The sequence below is a fragment of the Alternaria postmessia genome (assembly GCF_024291825.1).
Source record: "Alternaria postmessia strain BMP 2775 chromosome Unknown scaffold_163, whole genome shotgun sequence".
NCBI lineage: Eukaryota > Fungi > Ascomycota > Dothideomycetes > Pleosporales > Pleosporaceae > Alternaria > Alternaria postmessia.
Window position 1 is genome coordinate 16,924 of NW_026260236.1, and position 20,435 is coordinate 37,358.

The 20,435-nt window shown below is 50.9% G+C and overlaps 6 protein-coding genes across 6 annotated transcripts; 3 read left to right on the plus strand and 3 right to left on the minus strand.

Moving 5' to 3' along the window:
- Nucleotides 1-225: 225 nt before the first annotated feature.
- J4E82_011076 (uncharacterized protein) lies at nt 226-2,286 on the minus strand (the record flags this gene model as incomplete). The annotated part of the gene is made up of 2 exons (XM_051737286.1): nt 226-1,550; nt 2,181-2,286. The coding sequence occupies 2 exons, from the start codon at nt 2,284-2,286 to the stop codon at nt 226-228; spliced, it is 1,431 nt and encodes a 476-aa protein (XP_051582955.1).
- A 3,494-nt stretch (nt 2,287-5,780) lies between these two features.
- J4E82_011077 (uncharacterized protein) lies at nt 5,781-6,529 on the minus strand (the record flags this gene model as incomplete). The annotated part of the gene is made up of 5 exons (XM_051737287.1): nt 5,781-5,831; nt 5,883-5,946; nt 6,005-6,168; nt 6,218-6,367; nt 6,422-6,529. 5 exons carry the CDS (start codon nt 6,527-6,529, stop codon nt 5,781-5,783), a joined length of 537 nt encoding a protein of 178 aa, XP_051582956.1.
- A 2,179-nt stretch (nt 6,530-8,708) lies between these two features.
- J4E82_011078 (uncharacterized protein) lies at nt 8,709-9,812 on the plus strand (the record flags this gene model as incomplete). Its single annotated transcript, XM_051737288.1, has 1 exon — nt 8,709-9,812. One exon carries the CDS (start codon nt 8,709-8,711, stop codon nt 9,810-9,812), a length of 1,104 nt encoding a protein of 367 aa, XP_051582957.1.
- Nucleotides 9,813-10,252: 440 nt separating this feature from the next.
- Nucleotides 10,253-11,719, plus strand: J4E82_011079 (uncharacterized protein; the record flags this gene model as incomplete). The annotated part of the gene is made up of 2 exons (XM_051737289.1): nt 10,253-10,862; nt 10,920-11,719. The coding sequence occupies 2 exons, from the start codon at nt 10,253-10,255 to the stop codon at nt 11,717-11,719; spliced, it is 1,410 nt and encodes a 469-aa protein (XP_051582958.1).
- A 329-nt stretch (nt 11,720-12,048) lies between these two features.
- J4E82_011080 (uncharacterized protein) lies at nt 12,049-13,584 on the minus strand (the record flags this gene model as incomplete). Its single annotated transcript, XM_051737290.1, has 2 exons — nt 12,049-13,507; nt 13,565-13,584. The coding sequence occupies 2 exons, from the start codon at nt 13,582-13,584 to the stop codon at nt 12,049-12,051; spliced, it is 1,479 nt and encodes a 492-aa protein (XP_051582959.1).
- A 253-nt stretch (nt 13,585-13,837) lies between these two features.
- J4E82_011081 (uncharacterized protein) lies at nt 13,838-15,984 on the plus strand (the record flags this gene model as incomplete). Its single annotated transcript, XM_051737291.1, has 2 exons — nt 13,838-13,978; nt 14,086-15,984. 2 exons carry the CDS (start codon nt 13,838-13,840, stop codon nt 15,982-15,984), a joined length of 2,040 nt encoding a protein of 679 aa, XP_051582960.1.
- Nucleotides 15,985-20,435: the final 4,451 nt, after the last annotated feature.

The window sequence follows — 20,435 nt, forward strand, 5'->3', positions numbered from 1 at the left end:
GATACACATGTTGATGGTAACGTTCAACTTGATGAAGCGTGTAAGCGAGAGGTAAGCAAGTTATATGGCTGACTAGCAAACAAGTCTATGTAGATCTCGAATTTCTGATGTTACAGAATGTTGAGAACGGGCAGTGTTCTACCAAGGAAACCTATATCCACACCGGAGACATTTGTTCTATTCTACATTGACGAAGGAGTAAAGGAAATGTTGTGGATGCCATCACTACAAAAAGTTCTCAAAGCCGCTCGCACCAACGCCAGCCCACGCGTCCGCACCCATATCAATGAAGCTCGGTCCTTGACTCGCCGAAACCTTCCCGTACAACTCATCCGCGAGCTTTCTTGCAGCATGCTGTGCATTGTCCTCTGCAAACTCAACAGCTCGTCGATATTGTACACTCCCATTCGAAAGAAGATCTGCCCCTCGACTGACGAGAAAGATCATCATCTCAATACGTCCGTGTTCCGTGGCACCCTCGAAAGCAGTTCTGCCATCACCAAAAGCTGGTGGCGCGTTGATTTCGGCACCAGCATCCAGGAGAACCGTCGCTACACCAATTTTCCCTGTGATTGCGGCTAGTTGAAGGGCTGTTGCTCCAGCTCGGTCTGCAGGGGATTCGTTGGAAATAATGCCTTGGTTCAAGAGATATTCTACAATATCTTTACTTCCGGCTTGCGCTGCTGCTTGTAGTGGTGTTCGTGGGATCAACCACTTTGCTGGAAGTGATATGTCTGCGCCGGCTTGATGCAACTTCTGAACAGTTGCCAGTGAGCCTAGGGAGATTGCATAGAGTAGAGGAGTCATACTACCATGCCTGTAGGTTCTGTGTACAATGGCATTGAGATCTTTGACCAGAGGCAGAAGATAGTCGAGCGCTTCGCCAGCGCCCTGGCGTTCAGCATGCTGAAGGACTGCTTGGCCGAGTGGACTCGTGAACACTATATCAGATCGAGAATATGGAGGTCCCTCGCCTCCACGATCCTTCTCGACTGGCCCAGTAAGATCTCCATCTTTAGCGAGCAGCTTGAGTAGTCGAAGATTGTCACCTCTGATGACGTTGTATAGTGCGTCAGACCCGAAAGATTGTGCTCCATCTGGATATCGAGCTTTGAAAGCAGAGATCAGTAACGCAACGAACTCTTCTCTAGAACCAATCACAGAGCATAAGAGAAGAGCGCTGTTGTCAAAAGGATCCGCTCCTATGCGCAAGATCTCTTTGCATAAAGGAACGTCATTTGTGACTGCAGCAGCAGCCAGCGGGGTTAATATCCACCCGTGTCTATAGTCGGATGTCGTAGCATAGGAGTTGTACTCGTGAGATGTACCGTGTACACGGAATGACACAGCCTGTATACCGTAATCTATCAAGGTTCGGACCGTGATAGTATTGCCTCCTAATATTGCGGCGGCCAAAGGTGTGTAATTCCAGCCTTTACCCAAACCAGGTGTTGGTATATCTGGCAACAATTTCCAGTCCGCGAGCTTGCCATCTGTCATATCATCGCACACATTGATAGGGTGCCCAATCTTGAGTACATGCTCGATAGCTGTATGATTACCCCAGCGTAAAGCCTCCCAAAGTATGGCATTTTTTTGTTGGGACGGATAGGGGTATAGCCTTCCAGAGATATCCAGTTGTCTGGTTAAGAGAATGACAGTTATGAGCTGCTTTTTTTCAAGTGCTAATTCAAGGCTTCTTATGCTCGGCCTCATCCCCGCAGACAAGAGCTTGTCGATGATGTGAAATTGATCCCCTCTCATGGCAGCTTCGATGGCGTTTCCTAGTTTCTCCTGCGTACGTGGGAATTTTGGTAATTTTAGAAGCTGCTCGATAAGGGCGCTGTCACCCACCCGGCACGCAGCCACGAAGGCTGAGGCAAATCCAGCCGGTTGATGGGGTAGACGGGAAATAAACCCTTGCTCTTGAAGTATTTGAAACGCTCCTCTAGACCGATTCATAATCGACTGACTAAGTGCAGTACAACCATCGTCCCGATCCCACATATAAAACATTTCATGATAAGTATCCGGCGGCCTCGAAAATATGGTGTTGGGGTCTAGACCGCGGCCCAGAAGATCTTTGAGCATATGCATATCATTACTTTGAGCAGCACTGATCAAGCAGTGTGTGTCTGGAGTTGCACCCATGGAAAGCAGTATTTCGACTGCTGACGTACGGCTGCGCAGTACTGCAGCAGAGAGTGAGAATCGCAACATCTGGTCCCAAGTCGCCTTCTGACCATCGATTTCCAAGAAAGCCCGATCCAAAATAGATTTCAGCATCGTGCAGCAGGGATCGTCCCACTCTGGTTGCAACAAAAGTACTGGTAAACCTTTGTTTTCAAAGAAAGTTTCGAAGCTCTTGTCCAAGCTATGCGTAGCTAAGACCGATAATTCATCCTTCGTGCATTGCTTCATTCTGGCTACAAATTCGCGAGGTTGGGGTTCAAGACCATGATCAATCAAGAGCCGAAGAACTTGGACTCCTACTCGAGGGTCTCTATTTTCCCATGGCGATCCCAGAATCATTGCCAGAAGACTACGACTATGACGATCTGTTCGTCGATTAGGATCAGCACCGTGGTCAAGAAGCGCCTTTGTTGCTTGAATGTGCCCTTTTCGACCCGCGTACTCCAATGGGTAGTACTCATCGCCTCCAAGAAAAAAGGATTGGTTGGCGAGATTCGCTTGGTCCATTTTCAAGACGTAATTCAAGATGGCCTCGTTACCCAGAACTAGCGCCGCACGGAATATGTTCTGCATCAAGGCCGGGATGAAGGACGACGGAGTAGAATTGATAAGACTGCTAAGGCCACGTCTCCCAAGGGAGAAGCAATGTATCACGCCAGTCTTAAAAATCTGGTCGAGCTCCGTCTGAGGTTCTTCGAGCGCCCGGACAGCATCGCTATCATTAATCAGTCGATGAAAGATCATATAGATGATCTGATGATCAATGCTTTGTTGGTGGACGAGCTGTAGCGTACTGGGATGCGACATGTTCCTCAGTGCTGAATTGAATGCACCATTGTTTCCAAGTATGACTAGATGGGGGGAAGACGCAGCTCTAGGAAACATGCGTGAAATAACCGGAAACATTGAGGTTGCGAAGTCAGGTACAGAGAGTCCGCCTGGATGGGTTGTTTCGCGTAGTGATGAGTTGTCCGGGAAAATGTCCAAGTTCGAGAGTCTCATATCGTTCTGCCCCATGAAACCACGAGCATACATCATGCTTGAAGAGAACGATAGACTGCCTGAGTCTCCGGGTAGCTCCATGTCGTGTGAATCTACTGATGACGCTGAGCTAGTGTCTACGTCGATGTTCATGTGTAATGCGGAATGGAACAGATCATTTGCAATGACGGCTGTTTTCGAAGCCCATGTGGGGTCCTGGGAGACGAGTGATTCAAATTCACGATGTGATGTGCAAGATTGAAGAGTGACACTATCCATGGAGAAATATGGGGGGTTGGGTAAATTTTCGACTGAGGCCGAGTGTGAGATCCTGGGAGGAAGATGACTTAGTTGACATGGCTGTAGAGTGGTGTGGTGTGGAGAAGAGGCTCGGATCGGAATGTTCCTTGGATTTGAATGCGCTATGTAGAACGGTTAATGACACGCTGTATTTGGGAATATCCAAGCTCTTACTCTCAGTGGGCGCGTCGCTATCAGGCCCTTGTGTGTATCCTTCTCTTACTAAACCTTCCGCTCCCTGGTTATCAAGGACTGATGCTTTAGTACGGCGATCATGTGCAGCTGCATATTTGTAGCAACTCCATTTCTTCAGCCTTGTCTCGTACTGGGATTTGCTATCTGCAAGTTAATACATACCCTTCATGACTGATAAGTGGCTACTCGTTGTTTTGCCATGCACTTACGTTGCCGAGAAACCGTATTCAGAGTGCATCATATCCTTGACTGCGTTCAGCGGCCTGTTCTCCAAGAGATATAAGCGCAAGATGTTTTGCTTGTGTATGTCCCACGTCCGCCTCGGAATACGTTGTGAGTATCTGTTCTCCATCATTGCTACGTTCGATGAGAGAATCTGTGAAGCAGATGAAAAGATCTTGATATGAGCAGAGGTCTCCACATGAGCAGAGCTATCGATGTAAGTAAAAAGATGATGTTTGACATCAGGCTGAAAGCGGGGCACCTGCGTCTAATGTGAGAACGCACGTGATGTCACTGCCCAGGTGGCGTTCGCAATCTTGATTCAGCCACCCAACTCATGCATGTTGACCCAAAACAGCCTAGAATGCTTACGACTGCAACCCCATGGAGCGAAATCTGATTTGAAGCCTGCTCGTGTGGCTAGTCCGTCGTGATCGTCACGACTGCGCCCACCAGAATCAGATTTCAGGACTTTCAGCCTCGCTCAAATCGGATTTGTCCACGCTTGGCCTCACCTGAATAAGAATCCGAAATCCCCAGCATCATTCGTTCATGATACGAGGCTCAAATCTCAATATCCTGCCAGCGCATTAGTTTCACTTGGCGCATGTTTGGGTAGAATCTGTTTTCCTCAGCAGCATCACTCAAATCTGAATTAGAATTCTGATTCTAATCAACCAAGCCTCAACGACACCGGACGAAAATCTCCAAATTTCGGAATCTTAATAGCGATCTTCAAGTCTGAACTTGAATCATTTCTTGGAAATCTGCTTTTCTGTCAGTAGATATGTTCGACGCGACAGACCGCTGTGAACCAGCAGACCGACAATCCTGTCTAACTTGACGACCTCGAAAAACCCGCACAGCTGACGATGACCTGGTCAAAAGACAACACAATTTCCGTACTTGCTCTTTTCGCAAGCTGCACGCCTATATTTATCCTGATCGCTGCACATCTGCTCCGCCAGAGACGACTGCGCGCTAAGAAGCAGCGTAAGTACCTATCCCAGTGAACCGTGAAAGCGATCATACTGACAGAGACAGCTCGGTTGGATGTGGAGCAGACACCGACAGTATCTCAATCACAATCATCGCAATATGTTTGGATTAGGAGGGAGTATACGCTTGTGGCGTTGATCCTCGTTCAGGGGGATGCCAACTTTGCGAATCGCGGAACTTAGGCGATGAGAAGTAGGTGTGTGAATCGGACTCTTCGAGCACATCGCTGACTCCTTGGAAAGATACACATTACAGATGACCATGTCGAAGCCTGCATTCATATGGCCATTTCGCTCGCCATATCCCTCGTGCGCTGTATAGTACTGCGTAGGCATCACTCGCGTTGCGGAAATCGGGAGCAGCGCAGCGGTCTGCGTCAATCCAGTACCAGCGGACGTGGCGCGCGCATCTTTGATCGCATCGGCCATCGCAATATCGCGCAGTATAAGTTCTCGTTGAACAGACGGCCCGTCTACTAGATGGTTGACCTGCCGCGGTTCTTCGAGGTTGCTGTTGTTGCTTGATGAGTGTCAAAGAGCCACTTCAATAGAAGTCAGCTCAGGTGCTAAGCGTGTGCTGGATCTACGCTAGACCTAATCAGGAGCGGCGCAAACCTCATTCCTTAACGAAGAACCACACCTCACAAATGTGTAGAATTGCGTTCGAGTCAGTCTGAGGAAGCCTGATTTGTATGGTAACAGTCACTGGTTTACATTCTGAGGAACGGTTGGGAATGATTGTACTGTAACATTATACTGTCCGCTCTCAAGATATTGAAACATAAGTGCTTCTAAGTTTAACTTCGACGCCTGAACTGAACTACAATCTCTCCGTTTCCTGTGATTGCCGCTACTGGTACCGCCTAAAAAGTGGTTCAAGCAAGAACGCGCTTAGCAGCGGTATTCAGCACCAGCATGCTGGCATTGACCGTAGTAGGCAATCTGAAAACAGCTTAGTATCGAAGTCTGATATGAATCTGAGGTAAAACTTACGTTGATGAATCCTCCATCACCCTTGTTGATTGCGGTACCGGATTTGATCTCGAAGCAGTCGTAGCTAGTACGGAACTGTTAGAAAGGGATTTCTCCAGCTAGCAAAAGAGCACTAGACTTACTCGGTGTTGTACATGTCCCATTCGAACTTGACAGTAACGGGGCCCTCGTAGGAGGCACCTGAGCTGAAAGCATAGGGGCCGTTGTAGCAAGCTACACCCTTCACACCAGCTACTCTCTTCTCGTAAAGATCTTTGCTCAGCGACTTGGTGAAGGCCTCACGAGCCTGGGGCGACTTGTTAGCAGAATTCATCTCATGCACGGCATCGACCTACATCATCAAAGTTGTTGAAATCGGCCTTTTCAACCTCAAGGTGGGCCTTGGTCGCGTCGACTGCGATCTTGGCAGCACCTGCAAGAAGTTGTCCTCCGATGACCTTGATGAGCGCAATGGCGATAGGAGCAAGTCTCTTCTCGACGACCTCCTTTTTGCAAGTTAGCTTATGCAATATTCATTGTCTTCAGCTGGTCATTCTCACTGGGACAACCTCGACCGATCCCTCGACGTTTACGACAGGGTCAGCGGCGGCCATGGCCGAAGACGTAAGAGCGAGAACGCTCAAGCAGCTGATCTTGGAGAATCGCATGATGGCGGGAAGTATGAGAATACTCTGGATGAAGTGAAGGTAGTAGAGTGTTGGCTGAAGATGTCGATGTGAAAGGCGCTGATTAGAAAACGAGTAACTCTGACCGTGATACTTATACTGTTCGCACACTGTATGAGTCTATACCGTGTCGGGTAAGTTGTATGAGGTATATACTGTGTCGGATAAGTTATGTACTGTTGCGATCAGCACCGAATGAATCTCCGTCGGCGTACTGCGAATTGTACCGTGCAACATCGCGGTGTAGCTACTCGTGTGTGGGTCTTCTTCTCTTACAAGCCAAGCACTCAATCAACATGATCTGGAGCCCGATTCTATATTCGTCCTACACGATTGGCGGAGATTTATGGCATCTCGTAAGATCTCTCAGAAATGGCCATCTCATGGTATAGCCTATCGCCAGACTCCATTGCCAAGTCACCACTACAACTGTCTTTTACTTAGACTTGACAAAAAGCTATGACAATGGTCGTCCATAACCTTCCATCATCTCGTATGCGTACTGCTCCCAAAGGGTAATGCTCGGTCACAATGTAACCCTGGAAGTGTTGTTCCCAAGCACTTTCCCTTCCACCATAAGCCCGTTCAACTTCTCCTTGAACTTGGCCAGCTAACGAAGTCTGGATAGAAGGCCAAGTTGAGAATAAGCGTTGTAAGCAGTAGCAGTGCAGTCTAGGCAGTGACTAAGCCGAAGTCAGGCCGGGCGTTATCCTCCTTACTGGTCAGGGTACTGATCGACATTTCGATCACTTCTGGGATAACGTTTATCCCTAGGCAGATCGCCTCTCCTATTCTTTACAGATTCGCGATACGATGGTGATCAAAAGAGGAAACAATATGAGATTAGCTAGCGGTTAGACCGTCGCGGCGCTCCTTGGGTAGTAGTAAGATCTAAAGGCGACAGTGCCCTCTTGTTAGTCAGGCAGCGATGTTAGCGTAGTACCTAACTGTCCAACCGAGCTCTTTGAGGTAGAACAAAACCTGAACAAGACAAGATCGAACCAGCTGGATTCGACAGCCACGGCCAGGTCGGATGCTCCAATAATGAGGAGAATGCTGTCTGTAGAGGCTCTACCAAGCGACATGCTGAAGTGCTCAAAAACGAGAGATTGGCGATGGAGACTCTGACTCGGAGCGCAGTGGCTGAGCTCCGAAGCAGCGGAGTTGTACCAAGAAGGGTTCGCCGAAACAATTCCAATCGCCCGTGAAATACTGGAAGACAACACTCCAGACGACAATGGCAGTATTCGGCGGGCCAAGACAAGGTGGAGTGCCGAATGAGGCTCATACTAGCATGCTTAAGAGTTTCCTCCGGAGATTCAGGTGCCATTTTGCTGAACATGATTATAGTGAGTTGAGACACTGCCGTTGAGCAGCACGGTAGAGATGAGGGCTGTAAACGAAGTAAGCGCCAAGATACTGGAAGAGTGTTCGCTTCCTGGACGGGTATCTCGACAATGGTGTTGCGAGTTTTGCGAAGAGAAGGTCGAAATCGCCATAGTCAAGGGTAGGATGACAAGCTGCGGTTGGACTTTTTCTGGCCAAGCGCCAAGGAATATGTAGCTAATGCCGCTCGGTCAAGAGCAATACCAAGCGTCGAGTTTACGAACATGATACGCGAGTCATATCTCTTGACAAGCTGATCGACGGTAAGCCTCGTGATGGTTCTGTTTAGTGCAGAGCAGGTACGTTTTCATACACTACACCCCTTTCCGACATTTCATCTCTGCTGTATTGACGCATTTGGCTCACAGACTCGGTCATGTCTTCGTCTCAAATCGTGACAGCGACAGAGCTAGTAAACCCAGAAAAATGTTTCTCTTGGGCTTTCCTTTGTCGTTGACATAGAAGTTCAGAGATGCTGGTGTCTGCTATCAGGTTATGACGATGCGAGATACCGGCCACAATAGCCTCATGACAAGCATTGAGCCAAAGAGACTTTGAGCCAAATATGCACTACAGGACTCGTTACACGCACGTGATATTCTTGTTCGTACTAGATCATACTGCAGTTACTATCAGACCTCGAACATTGTGAGCTGCCATTAGGCAGATTGATGCGGAACCGTTCCGCTAGCGCGAACGCGTAATTGAGAGGCTCAAGCACGCGATAAGTGCATGAGGTACGTCTGGACTTTGCGCCAAACTACACCTTAACGACATGCCGCCCCATAGTAGAGGGGACTCTGCTCCTTCGGGGTTCTACTCCAAATCGACGCCTAACCTACCCACTTTAGGGTCATTCGATGGACAAAGTCGCGATGACCACACTGTGGCATCCCCTCCACGCTCCGCAACCCGGCCAGGAGCAAGTCCCTTGTCGCCGATATCGAACAGCGCGCTCTCCGAGGCGGCGTCTGTAGAGGACAATCAGGATGAAGACGAAGACTCGTTCGCGGTAGAGGATATAGCGAGCGAGGACGAAGAGGACGACGAGGAGCCACCGCCTACATCTCGGCCGTTGTACACATCTAAATCGTACAGTCACCTCCCTCAACATACCGCGACTGCACTCTTTCCGCCCTTCTACAACAGGCCGCCTACGCCTCTCCCGCCGTCACCCTCGTTGACATCGCTCCTGCGCCCCGCGTTCAGCCGCCCAACCTCGAGGCCTACAACACCAGACTCGTCCGACGTAGAAGGATACACAAGAGCAGGCTCGCATACAACAGGCACAAGCACACCTACGAACCTCGCTAGTTCGGCACGGCATGCTCCGACCGTACCCCGGGCCTCGCCGAAAGTACCTACGTACGAATATTACGGCTTTGCCCTGTACCTAGGCAGTTCTGCCGCTTTTCTCATGTACATTCTCTGGGCCTATGTGCCAGCTCCCATGCTGCATCAGATGGGAATTCACTACTACCCTAACCGGTGGTGGGCGCTCGCAGTGCCGTGCTGGCTGGTCGTGCTAGTCATATACATCTATGTTGCACTAGCAAGCTACAACACGCGCTACCTCACCCTACCGCTGAGCAGCTGCGAGAACCTCGTGGATGAATGCGCGCAGATAGCCGTTGTCGATCGCATGACTGGGCAAATCGCACGCGATCCGGTGCTAGTAACCGACAAACTTCACGACAAAGACAAGGAAAAAGGTACTAGAGCGAGTGCACCACCCAGTCGACGAAGCTCTTTTTCGGCATATCAGTTTAGCGCGTCGGAAGAAGTGGATTGGAAAGCGTTCTGGAGCACGGGGACGGACGCTGTAATGGATGTACCAATCGGCGGCGTCTGCGAGATATTGTACGGCAGCGAAGGGTGAATAAGCCATCGTCATTCTGACTATTACTTATTCACGCAGACTGTCGCTCTTGGTCAGAGAGGCCTGTTGCGCGGAAAAAGCTTGTCACGGCGGGTGGGTCGCTCTAACCCCCACTTACTACCTGCCCCTCCCGAGCTGCGAGATTCGGAAAGCACAATGCGTGTGCCCCGCTATACCATGGGCTGGAGATTGTTCGGATTGGACGTGATTACTCTTGCTATCTAGCTGCTATTGTTTACTCCGGAGCTGATTTCCTTTACGCAGCGGGGCATGCAGCGAAGATAGCTGGTATAAGTCATGCCTTGACGTCCGCTGTTTACTGCTTTCTCCATCCCACCTCTGCCTCGCGAGTTTCGCCGCTTTGCACTGGGTTCGTCTTGCTTCATTCGCTCTTGTGAATAGCTTCCTTCGTTGACAAGCTTTCACATCAATTGCCCACCATGAAGTCTGTTGTTGCTCTTTCTGCTCTGTCCATGCTCGCTGGCGCCGAGGCAGCTGAGACCGTTCTTGGAGCTTACATCTTCCACCGCCATGGTGACCGTACTCCAAAGGCCCTTGCTCCCACCAACCTGACTACCCTCGGTTACGAGCAGGTTTACACATCCGGCCAGTACTACCGCTCACGTTACCTGTCCGGCGACTCCAAGATCCGCGGTATCAATGAGGATGAGGTCAAGCTGTCTCAGCTCCAGGTCCAAGCACCCGTCGACAATGTTCTTCAGAACTCAGCCATGGGTTTCCTCCAGGGACTGTACCCCCCGGTCCAGACTGTCTCAACACTTGCCAACGGCCAGAGCGTGCAGGCGCCAATGGATGGCTACCAGCTCATTCCCGTCAACACCATCGAGACTGGTTCCGGCTCTGAGGACAGCGGCTGGCTGCAAGATGCGTCGAGCTGCCAAAACGCAAAGACGAGCTCAAACTCCTACTTTGACAGTGCAGACTACAAGAACCTTGCGTCCAGTACCGGTGACTTCTACACCTCCCTCATTCCCTCCATCAACGGTGTCATGGCCGATGATCAGGTGACGTTCAAGAACGCCTACGTCGGTATGTCTTCACCAAGGCCTTTATCGATTCATACCCCAAACTAACATGTAACCACAGTCTACGACACCATCCACGTAGCTGAAATCCATAACAGCTCCATCCGCAACAACGACACCTTGACCAACACCACCCTCCACCAAATCGCCACCCTCGCCAACGCCCACGAATGGGGTCTTGCCTACAACGCCAGCGATAACATGCGCGCAGTCGCCGGCATGCAACTCGCCGGAGAGGTCCTCTCTTACATGAACAACATCATCAGCACCTCTGGCGCCAAGAAATTCGGCATCCAATTCGGCGCCTACGCCACCTTCATGTCTTTCTTCGGTCTCGCAGACCTGCCCAAGGTGTCTGACGACTTCACCGGCGTCGTCGACTACGCGAGCTCCATGGTCTTTGAGCTCTTCACCAACGCCAACGTCGACTCTGGATTCCCCAGCGGAGATGACCTGCAAGTACGATTCTTGTTCCACAATGGCACGGCGAGCAATGCGAGCGAGCCGGCTGTGTACCCCCTCTTTGGCGGCAGCGATAACGCTGTATCCTGGTCTACTTTCCAGAATAAGCTCAAGGAGTTTGCTATTAGCGATACGGAGCAGTGGTGTGGCAAGTGTGGTAACACGGCGGGTTCTTGCGCGGCGTTTGCTAACAACGGTGATGCGAGCGCTTCGCAGCAGAGCGGTGGTAGTGGAAGCGATATCTCACCTGCTATTGGTGGTGTTATTGGTGCGTTTGTTACGTTGGCGGTTGTGCTGGGTAGCTTGGCGCTGCTTATGCTTGTGGGTGGATTCAGGCTGGTTAGCAAGAAGGCGCTTCAGAGGGGTGTTGCGGGCGCAAGTGTTGAGCCCAAGGCTTAGGTTGAGATACTGTGCAGGTAGAGAGAGGAGGTGAAGGGGAAATGGATGGTTTGGTGTGAGGAAGATTGAGGATGTGATTGGACGTGCGAGAGTAGTCACGACTTGAATGATATCAACGAATGAAGTTATGAACGTCAAGTCTAGATTCTCATTCTACTGTATACTTGTGATATGGGTATAACATGATCCCAGCCTTTGTCTAATCCTTGTTCCCTTTTTCCCGACCCCGCCTAAACGCCAACAAATGCATACATTCATAACCCATCATATCATCCTTCTCAGCACGAAAAAAACAAGTCATCAAGAGCCAATCTCAAACCCCCCACATTTCAAGCCCTCAACACACTAAACTTATCCTGCGGCTTCACCCTCGGCGCCCCAAGCCCCCTCCTCACCTCATCCAACTGCTCCAGCCCACTCTGCTGCTTACCCTTCTTGACCCTGCGTCCACTCTTACCCACACTATGATGATTGCCCAAGAAATCATCCATGATGCTATCGAAATCGCTACGCAGCGGGGGCGCCTCTGAACCCGACCACGCACTCATACCACTCATACCGGACATTTTGCTCATCTTGCTTATTCCACTGACCATAGACGCATCATCAGGCATGTCATCGTAATTCCCGAAGCCATCATCAGCATACTCTTCTTCAATCTTGTCGAAGCGCTGGTCCAGCAAGGTAAGTCCTTCGGTCCTGTGAAGCGCAGAACTAGACATGGAGTAGCCAGATGTAGATGTCTTTGCGCCTTTTCGCTTCTTGTGGCGGCCGCCTGAAGTCAGGCCTGAAGCGCCTGTTATGAAGGATTGGTCATCGGGGATGCCTCTGTTGGCGGCATCGTTGTTGTTCTGGGGTTTGGCGGCTTTGACGTCTTGTTTGAACTTCTTGAATTCGTCTAGGTAGGCGAGGTCGGCTGCGTCGGCTGGGGCGGGTGCTTCGTCTGGCGCAGGCATCTCGCCACTGGCGGGCTTTTGTCTGGGAGAAGGCGCTTTGACTGTGTCGTCGGATTCCCAGCCTGCGTCGTCGTCGCCGTCGAGGAAACGGTCCATGGGGTTTCTGTCGTCGTCTCCCGCGTTGTCAAAGTCTGTGGACTCGAATTCTCGTTGGTCGACTTCGTAGCCGTCTTGGGTCAGGTCGTTGAAGATGTCTTCGTCGTCTTCGACGTAGGCTTCGTCTTCGAGCGCTTCGAGCACTTCGCGGAGGCGCGGGTCCATGTCTGGCTGGAATCCCCTGAGGGCGTCGGGGATGTTTTGTTGGTCTTGGTACGTGGTTTTGCGGACAAACTCTGAGGGTGCCATGTCTTCGCCAAAGAAGTCGCTCACACTGCTGATGTTGCTGCTTACACTGAGGTCGGCCTGGCTTCTGCTGTCGCTCAGCGAGGCGTCGCGCAGCATGTCGGCCAAATCCATCTTCTGCTTTCCCTTCTTCTCGGCTTTGGCTTCGACAAAGTATGCGTCGCCGCCGCCGGAGCCCAGGTCGCGCATGTGTTGCATGTAGTCGTATTTGCTGTCGTCGTAGTAGATGCCATAGTTGGCCGCTTCGCCCTCGTTTTTCCGTACTTTGTCGCCATATTCGCTTTCCAGGTCGCGCCTTGACTTGATTGCGCTGCGTCCCGTCACGGACGAGTATTGCGACGCACGTGAACTTCCAGCGGGCTGATCCTCTTCGCGCTGGTTGGGCGCGCTGGTCTCAGCGAAGACCATCTGCGGGGCATCTTCGTCGTGGATCCGCGGGTCATTTTGGGCGCGGTGGACGAGACGAAAGTTTGTCGCGTTCTTCTTATCGCTGTCGCGGGGTTAGCGGGGTACTTTTTCGATTGCGCACCCAAATTTCTCTCCTTACATGAACTGGCGGCGAGGCATCTTGGCGGGTTGTGCGACTCGTCCCAATGATTTTCAAGGCAGTGGCGAGTTGTTGGTTGCAGTAGAAGTCTGGGGAAGGCGCTTACAAAGGGTCTTTTGGCGTGTCGGGCGCTCAGAAAAATAATTTAGGCGAGGGCAGCCCGTGAATGACGTGGTGGGGCAACTCCCGTCGCAACTTTCTCTTTCCACTCACCCCTCTATTGGGTCACGAACACCCACCACAACCACACAAAACACATTTTCGACTGCAAATATGGTGCTCGCCAAATCCAAAAAGAGCGTCGGGCTGGGCAACAGCCTGATGAACGATAGGTTCGCAAAGGGAAAGGGCGATAATCTGCGAAAGGGCAACTTCAATGCGGGTATCGAGCGAACAGGTCAGAATGGCGAAAAGGTATGTTATCTATGCGGTCAAACATCTGCGCACCTGTAGGCACAATGCGCAGTGTCTTGAGAGGCGTCCCGTCGAACACACAATAAGACTCATACTAACACTCACAGTACATCACGAACGAGAAGAAGGAAGCGTCGTACATGAAGATGCGGTCCGTCACCGAACAAGGCGCCCTCGACGACTTCCTTTCCACCGCGGAGTTAGCCGGCACCGACTTCACCGCCGAGAAGATGAACAACGTCAAGATCATCCACAAGGACCAGAAGAACCCATACCTCCTCTCGCCACTCGAAGAGCGCAATGCCACAAAGAGGCACAAGGAGAACAAGAACCGATTGACTGTACCGAGGCGGCCTCGTTGGGACAAGGACACTACGCCGCAAGAGCTGGATGAGAAGGAGAGGGCGTCCCTACTACAATGGCGGAGAGGCTTGGCTGAGCTACAAGAGAACAACGACCTCCTTCTGACACCTTTTGAGCGCAATCTTGAAGTTTGGAGGCAGTTGTGGCGTGTTATCGAACGGTCGGATCTGATTGTGCAGATTGTGGACGCTCGAAACCCGCTCATGTTCCGATCCGAAGACTTGGAAGACTATGTCAAGGAGGTGGATCCTAAGAAGAACAACCTGTTGCTGGTCAACAAGGCCGATATGATGACGCTGGAGCAGAGAAAGGCATGGGCCGACTACTTCACCGAAGCGGGCATCAACTACAAGTTCTTCTCGGCTGAACTCGCCAAAGAGATCAATGAAGCCCGCGCTGGACTTGTCGAGGACGATGAGTCAGACGATGATATCGACTCGGATGAGTTGCTGACCGACGATGGTATGGGAGAGGATTCAGAAGAAGAGGCTGATGCGCTTGTCAAGGAAGCCAAAAAGATCAACTTGCAAGACAAGCAAGAGGAGAAGGAACAGTGGGTGGATGAAGAGACTGTCGATGTACCCGGCGCAAGCCGATCAGAGTCTGATGGCGACGAGCGCACACGGATACTGACGACCGAGGATCTCGAAGCCTTGTTCCTCCAACATGCGCCCGATGTCGACACCGGACCCAACGGCGAGCCGCGAAAGACGTCAATTGGTCTAGTTGGTTACCCCAACGTCGGAAAGTCGTCCACCATCAACGCCTTGATCGGTGCGAAGAAGGTGTCTGTGTCCGCCACACCCGGAAAGACCAAGCACTTCCAAACCATCCATCTCAGCGAAAAGGTTGTCCTGTGTGATTGCCCTGGTCTGGTGTTCCCTAACTTTGCAACAACCAAAGCCGAACTCGTATGTGCTGGTGTATTGCCAATCGACCAACTTCGCGAGTACACTGGCCCCGCTGGTCTTGTTGCACGTCGCATCCCCCAACCCTTCCTCGAGGCCCTCTACGGCATGAAGATCCACCCCCGACCAATCGAAGAAGGTGGAACCGGCATTTTGACCTCTGACGAAGTCCTCCGCGCCTACGCCATTGCCCGAGGTTTCTCCACACAAGGTCTCGGTCAACCAGATGAGTCCCGAGCCGCACGCTACATCCTCAAGGACTACGTCAAGGGCAAGATCCTCTTCTGCCATCCCCCGCCTACCGATCCCCCGCTAGACCCCAAGCACTTCAACCGCGAACTCTACGACGTAAACCACCTCCCCGCTAAGCGCCGCCACCACCCTCTCGCCAACCTCCCTGGTAACCACTCCCTTGCTGGACCCGAGGCCACTACCGACGACATGTCACTCATGGACGACGAGCTCGACGGCGGTGGTGTTCCCCTTCAAGGTGCAAAGACGCAGCGCATGGATAAAAGGTTTTTTGGCCCTGGACAAGGGATGGGAAGGGTTAACCAGCCGTTTCACTACAAGTATAGTGAGCAGGGTAAGGAGTTGAGTGGCAGGAAGGCGAAGATGATGGCGGCGTTGGAGAAGGATGTGGATCCAAAGGAGATGCAGATGATGAGTGGTAAGAAGCATTTCAAGGCGAATAAGAGGAGGGCGAAGAAGGTGAGGAGTGAGTATATTGATTAGATGGTGTTTGTGTGTGTGAGAGAGAGAGAGAGATGAAGAAGAAGATTTGTCAAGGAAGATGGTTGATGTGATGGAAGAGTGGAGGTGGGGAAATGGGAAGGTTATGAATGCATGATTGGCGTTTTTTTGGTATCTGACTTTGGGATGATATACCGGTATTTGATGCATAGAATATAAAAGTTACTGTTAGCAACGTGCCGGTGGTCTTTTTTGGTTCGTGGTGATTGAGATATAGATTGAAGAATTATGCGCGTGATCAAAGATTGACGATAGGGTGGTAGTGGCGGATGTTTCGTTCATGATAAAAAAAAAAGCTCATGCTGTACTTTTGGAAGGCCCCGTCTGACTAGCATCATGCGATCGAGAGGAGATGTCTCTGTGGGTGGCTTGTAATGCCTGTGGGCTTGACCGTTCCCTCGTAGTAGGCTGCGCTGCGCCCAACACATCATGGAATTGGATACACCCGATGCAGAGGCCCTCTTAGACGCGGTTCTTGGTCAGCGCCGACACAGATTGTGTTGATGTCGGGGTAGACTATTTCAGGATCGGATATCACTGAAGGCAGATGTGAAGTGGCAACTGTTTAACCAATGGAAGTTCACAGAGCCGCCCTTTGTCTCCAGACTGTAAGTGCACTGCAATTCTTAGCGTGGAGGAACAGCCAGAGCCAGAGGAACGAGCCTGAGGCTAGCTCTGTTTGGGGAAAGCGGACAGGGCTGCAAATCAGCCGTGTGCTTCAAGTCCCATCAAGAATCATCCATTACGTGGTCCTTCGCCCTGCTGTTATAAGTCGACAATTAGTGAGCGACTGAATCATGCTGTAGTGAGTTGCGTTTCTGCACTTACCGCTGCGCCACGTGAGCTAAATGTTGAAATGCTTATTAGGGTGTCCTGATAATCAAGGCGATAACTAGGCTGCAATTGTTTTAGCGTCCTTTCAGAACGCTAACAGCCCTGTCCACCCCGTGCACTGCGGTCTTTAGCGCGGAGGAGTCGTCATGATCCGTCCCAGGTGGTTGTGTGCATCAGGGACGGCAAGGACACAACCAATAGCAAATGTTGAAGTTGATCGGAAGCACGCGTGTTCAGCTCTGCCGCTACTGCACTGCAATTCTGAGCATGGAAGTGCAGTCCCCCAGACTGCTCATTCATGTAACAGGAATTGGACGAGACCCTCCTGCACTGCGAATTTTAGTGAAGGCGGATGACAGGAAGGAGAGGGTCGGATGAATAAGGCTCTATGATGGGTAAAAGGCGAGTTTGACTAGCATGATTGTTAGTGTGGTATTGTGGAGTACAATGAGCTCTTTTGTGCAAAACTTTCTTGTGACCTATCCCTCAGGCCAAGATTACTTTTCCCTCCAATCCTTCCAAGGTTGTCACGAAACTTGACCTCTACCCGCTCTTCTGTGCTGATGGTTGCCATGCAAGGTCCGCCAGCAACCCCTAATACTAAACCTTGAACGTTTTGAAAACAGATCGTTACCCCTTAGGTTGTCTTATGCAGAGGCAGCAAGCAGCAGTTACTACATATACACGCAGGTCGATCCCGTAACTCTTGGTCAACGCTAAAGATTGCAGTGCAAATTGATGGTAAGGCTGAGCGGCGAAGCTACCTAGGTGACATGCAGCCTGATCATTGCACTTGTTCTACTGCCCATTGATTGGCCTATTTGCATCGCGTCATCTGATGGCGTCGCCGCCCTTGCACTGCAATCTCTAGCGCGGACGAGTGGTCATAATCCGTCCACAACTGGTCGTGCGAATGAAGGACGGCAGGAGATCGACCAATCATTTGCATTTTTCAATTTGCACTGCAATTCTTAGCGTGGAAGAGAGATTGACCCGAGGCTGAGTTTGCTTGCTAACAATCATAGTATCTCCGTTACCGTGGCTTTCTATGACTACGCTCGACCTAAATTCCTAGACAAAGTAAAATACCCTAACAAAACAAAAAGCGTGAAAGGCACAGCGATGACGATGTATATCCAAAACCGGCTGCCCCACGGAAGAACTTCATCCGTCATACTGAAGATGCTCGTAACCAGACTCAAGGCTGTGAACGCCAGTACGACATATGTAAAGCGCCTCACGCTGCGTGCCTCGATCAACGAATGATGTGTATCAAGCTGCGAGACCATAGAGCCCAAGAATGAGGCCCAATTGCTGATTTGTGAGGAGAAATGGTCGATGTCTTGGAGTACCGGTTTCCAGACTGACTTGAGTTTCTCGTTGTGGGTATCTTGGAGATGAGACTCAATGAATACACGGAGAAGACAAAGTCTCTGCTGACTTCGCGCACAACGTCTGCGCCAAGGGAGGAGCTCTTCGAGGTTAGACAGTTGAACACTTGCCTCGGACGAGATGAGGGCATATTCGTAATGCTCCACGTAACGGCTGAGCAGCATCGTGTAGAAGTTCCATTCTGAGATGACGATTCGAATGGGGTGGTATGCTAAGCTCAGAAGAGACGGATCTTGTGCATCGAAGTCTGGAGAAGGTTGCTGGAAGCATTGTATGAGTATGTCTCGCAACGAAGGCTCTTCGGTTGTGTTAGAAGCTCGAGCAGCCGATGGCTTCCTTGCGTTGTTCTTGGTCACTAGATTGTCGTTGTTATCCTGCCATTTTGAGAACTTTGTGATGCTCAAACCGAGCTTCGGTCCACCGCCATGTAACGGGACTTGTTTCAAGCAGGGTTTACTCAACTCCATCGACGTACGAACATCTGCATTCGTTGGATCGACGAATACCAAGCCTAGATTGATCATTAGTCAAGGGAGAAATTACGCGTAAGAATAGTCATACAGAGCCACTGGTCTTGCGATATCGATTTCTTCATGATCGAGCAACAACTACGAGCCCAGCCTAGGGAGCGTGTCGAGATTGGTGGCGTCAACGTGACCGAACGCGTCAAGTTACTGTTCGTACACGTTTGCTTCGACGATTCGCGTCTTGCAGGTCCAAGATCGATGACTCGTCGGTAGTGCAGATGGATACTGTTCCCCTTACAATGAATCGAGGGGATAGTCAGTGAGCCTAGCGGCGGTCGCTCTTCGAAGTTGGAAAAGCTGTTATGCAGATGGTTTGCAAAGAAGAAGGGCGATATATCGTATCGTGCGCCAAGATAGGATGCAATGTGTCGATCCATGTCTTCGATGATCAACACTCGTCCCTGTGCGTCGCTTGGTATGTCCAAGATATCCTGCAACTTTTGTTCTTCCGATGGCTCTGAAGCCACCGAGACTCCAAAGGATGCAGTGGTGAAAAGAGCATCTCTTGCGCGGATTTCCCACGATTGTGGATTTTGACTGTTGCCCTGTGCGAAGTCGATGCTGGAAAATTTGGTCGGATGAACTTGTGTTTTCCCATAACCATGAAGAAAATCGGCCAATCCCTTGAGACAGGGATGGCTCGGTATCTGCGCATCTACGTACTCGCTGTAGCTCGAAGTCATGTGGTTCGATATCAAGCTCTTCCTGGGACGAGCGGAGGCGTTATGGTTTTGACCTTTCTTTACCGGCGAAGATAGATATCAGCGTCTTCGCTTGTCCTGGTGTAGACACATGTGGCCAGCTCACGCTTCTTTTATGCATCTGTGGTGACAGCACGGAGCCAAAGGCGCAGTATGTTGCCCACATCGTGAGCGGAGAAAGGCGCTGCAGGTAAGTCTACAGAACGTGAGGCTGCGCCAAAAGCCAATGATATAGGGAGCCATCCCGCTTTCGCTCAATTATATCCGGCCTGAAAATTGAAAAAGGCGCCTGAGCTGTCGCGGGGCAATTGCAGGGCCATCGAGAAGTGAGATGCATGGCTAGACTGGTGAGCTATACAGCCTGGTGACCAGGGTAGTTCCTAGTTTGACGCCCAAGATTCTGATAGTGAGCCAACGGAGATCTGTAACGCTTGCTGGCATGGGATATATGGTGGCAGTGCACGCGCGAGAATCGATGAAGGCTACGTGGCTGCTTAGGTAGGTTCGAGAAAACGCGGGGAACCCGCGCTAGCATATCTGCCTTATGCACAACAAGAGCACGTCTCAGAAAGCTTACCACAACTTGGTACACAAATCGCACTCAGAGCTACTTTGAATGACAGCTCTTGTTGCGACCAAATGATGAACGGCATACCAAATGTTGTAGGAGGTGCGCTAGCTCAATTATACACCAATCGACAAACAATTACGGCTGCGGGAATGATAACGAACGAGAAGGCGCTCGCCCTAAGTAGCTGTACTGTGATTTCTAGCGCGGAGGGGCAAGTCAATATATAAGGCTGACGGCCAGCCTTATGTACTCAGAGCAGGCCTAGAAGGGCAGTAGGAGGTTGCAGAGTTGCTAACAATCAATCCAAACTGATGAGACTGACTGACTGACTGATTGCTTGGCAGTCAGTTCAGTGTCAGTTTAGAGCTCTCGTCTTATCAGTCAGTTCAGTTTAGAGCTCTTAAACTG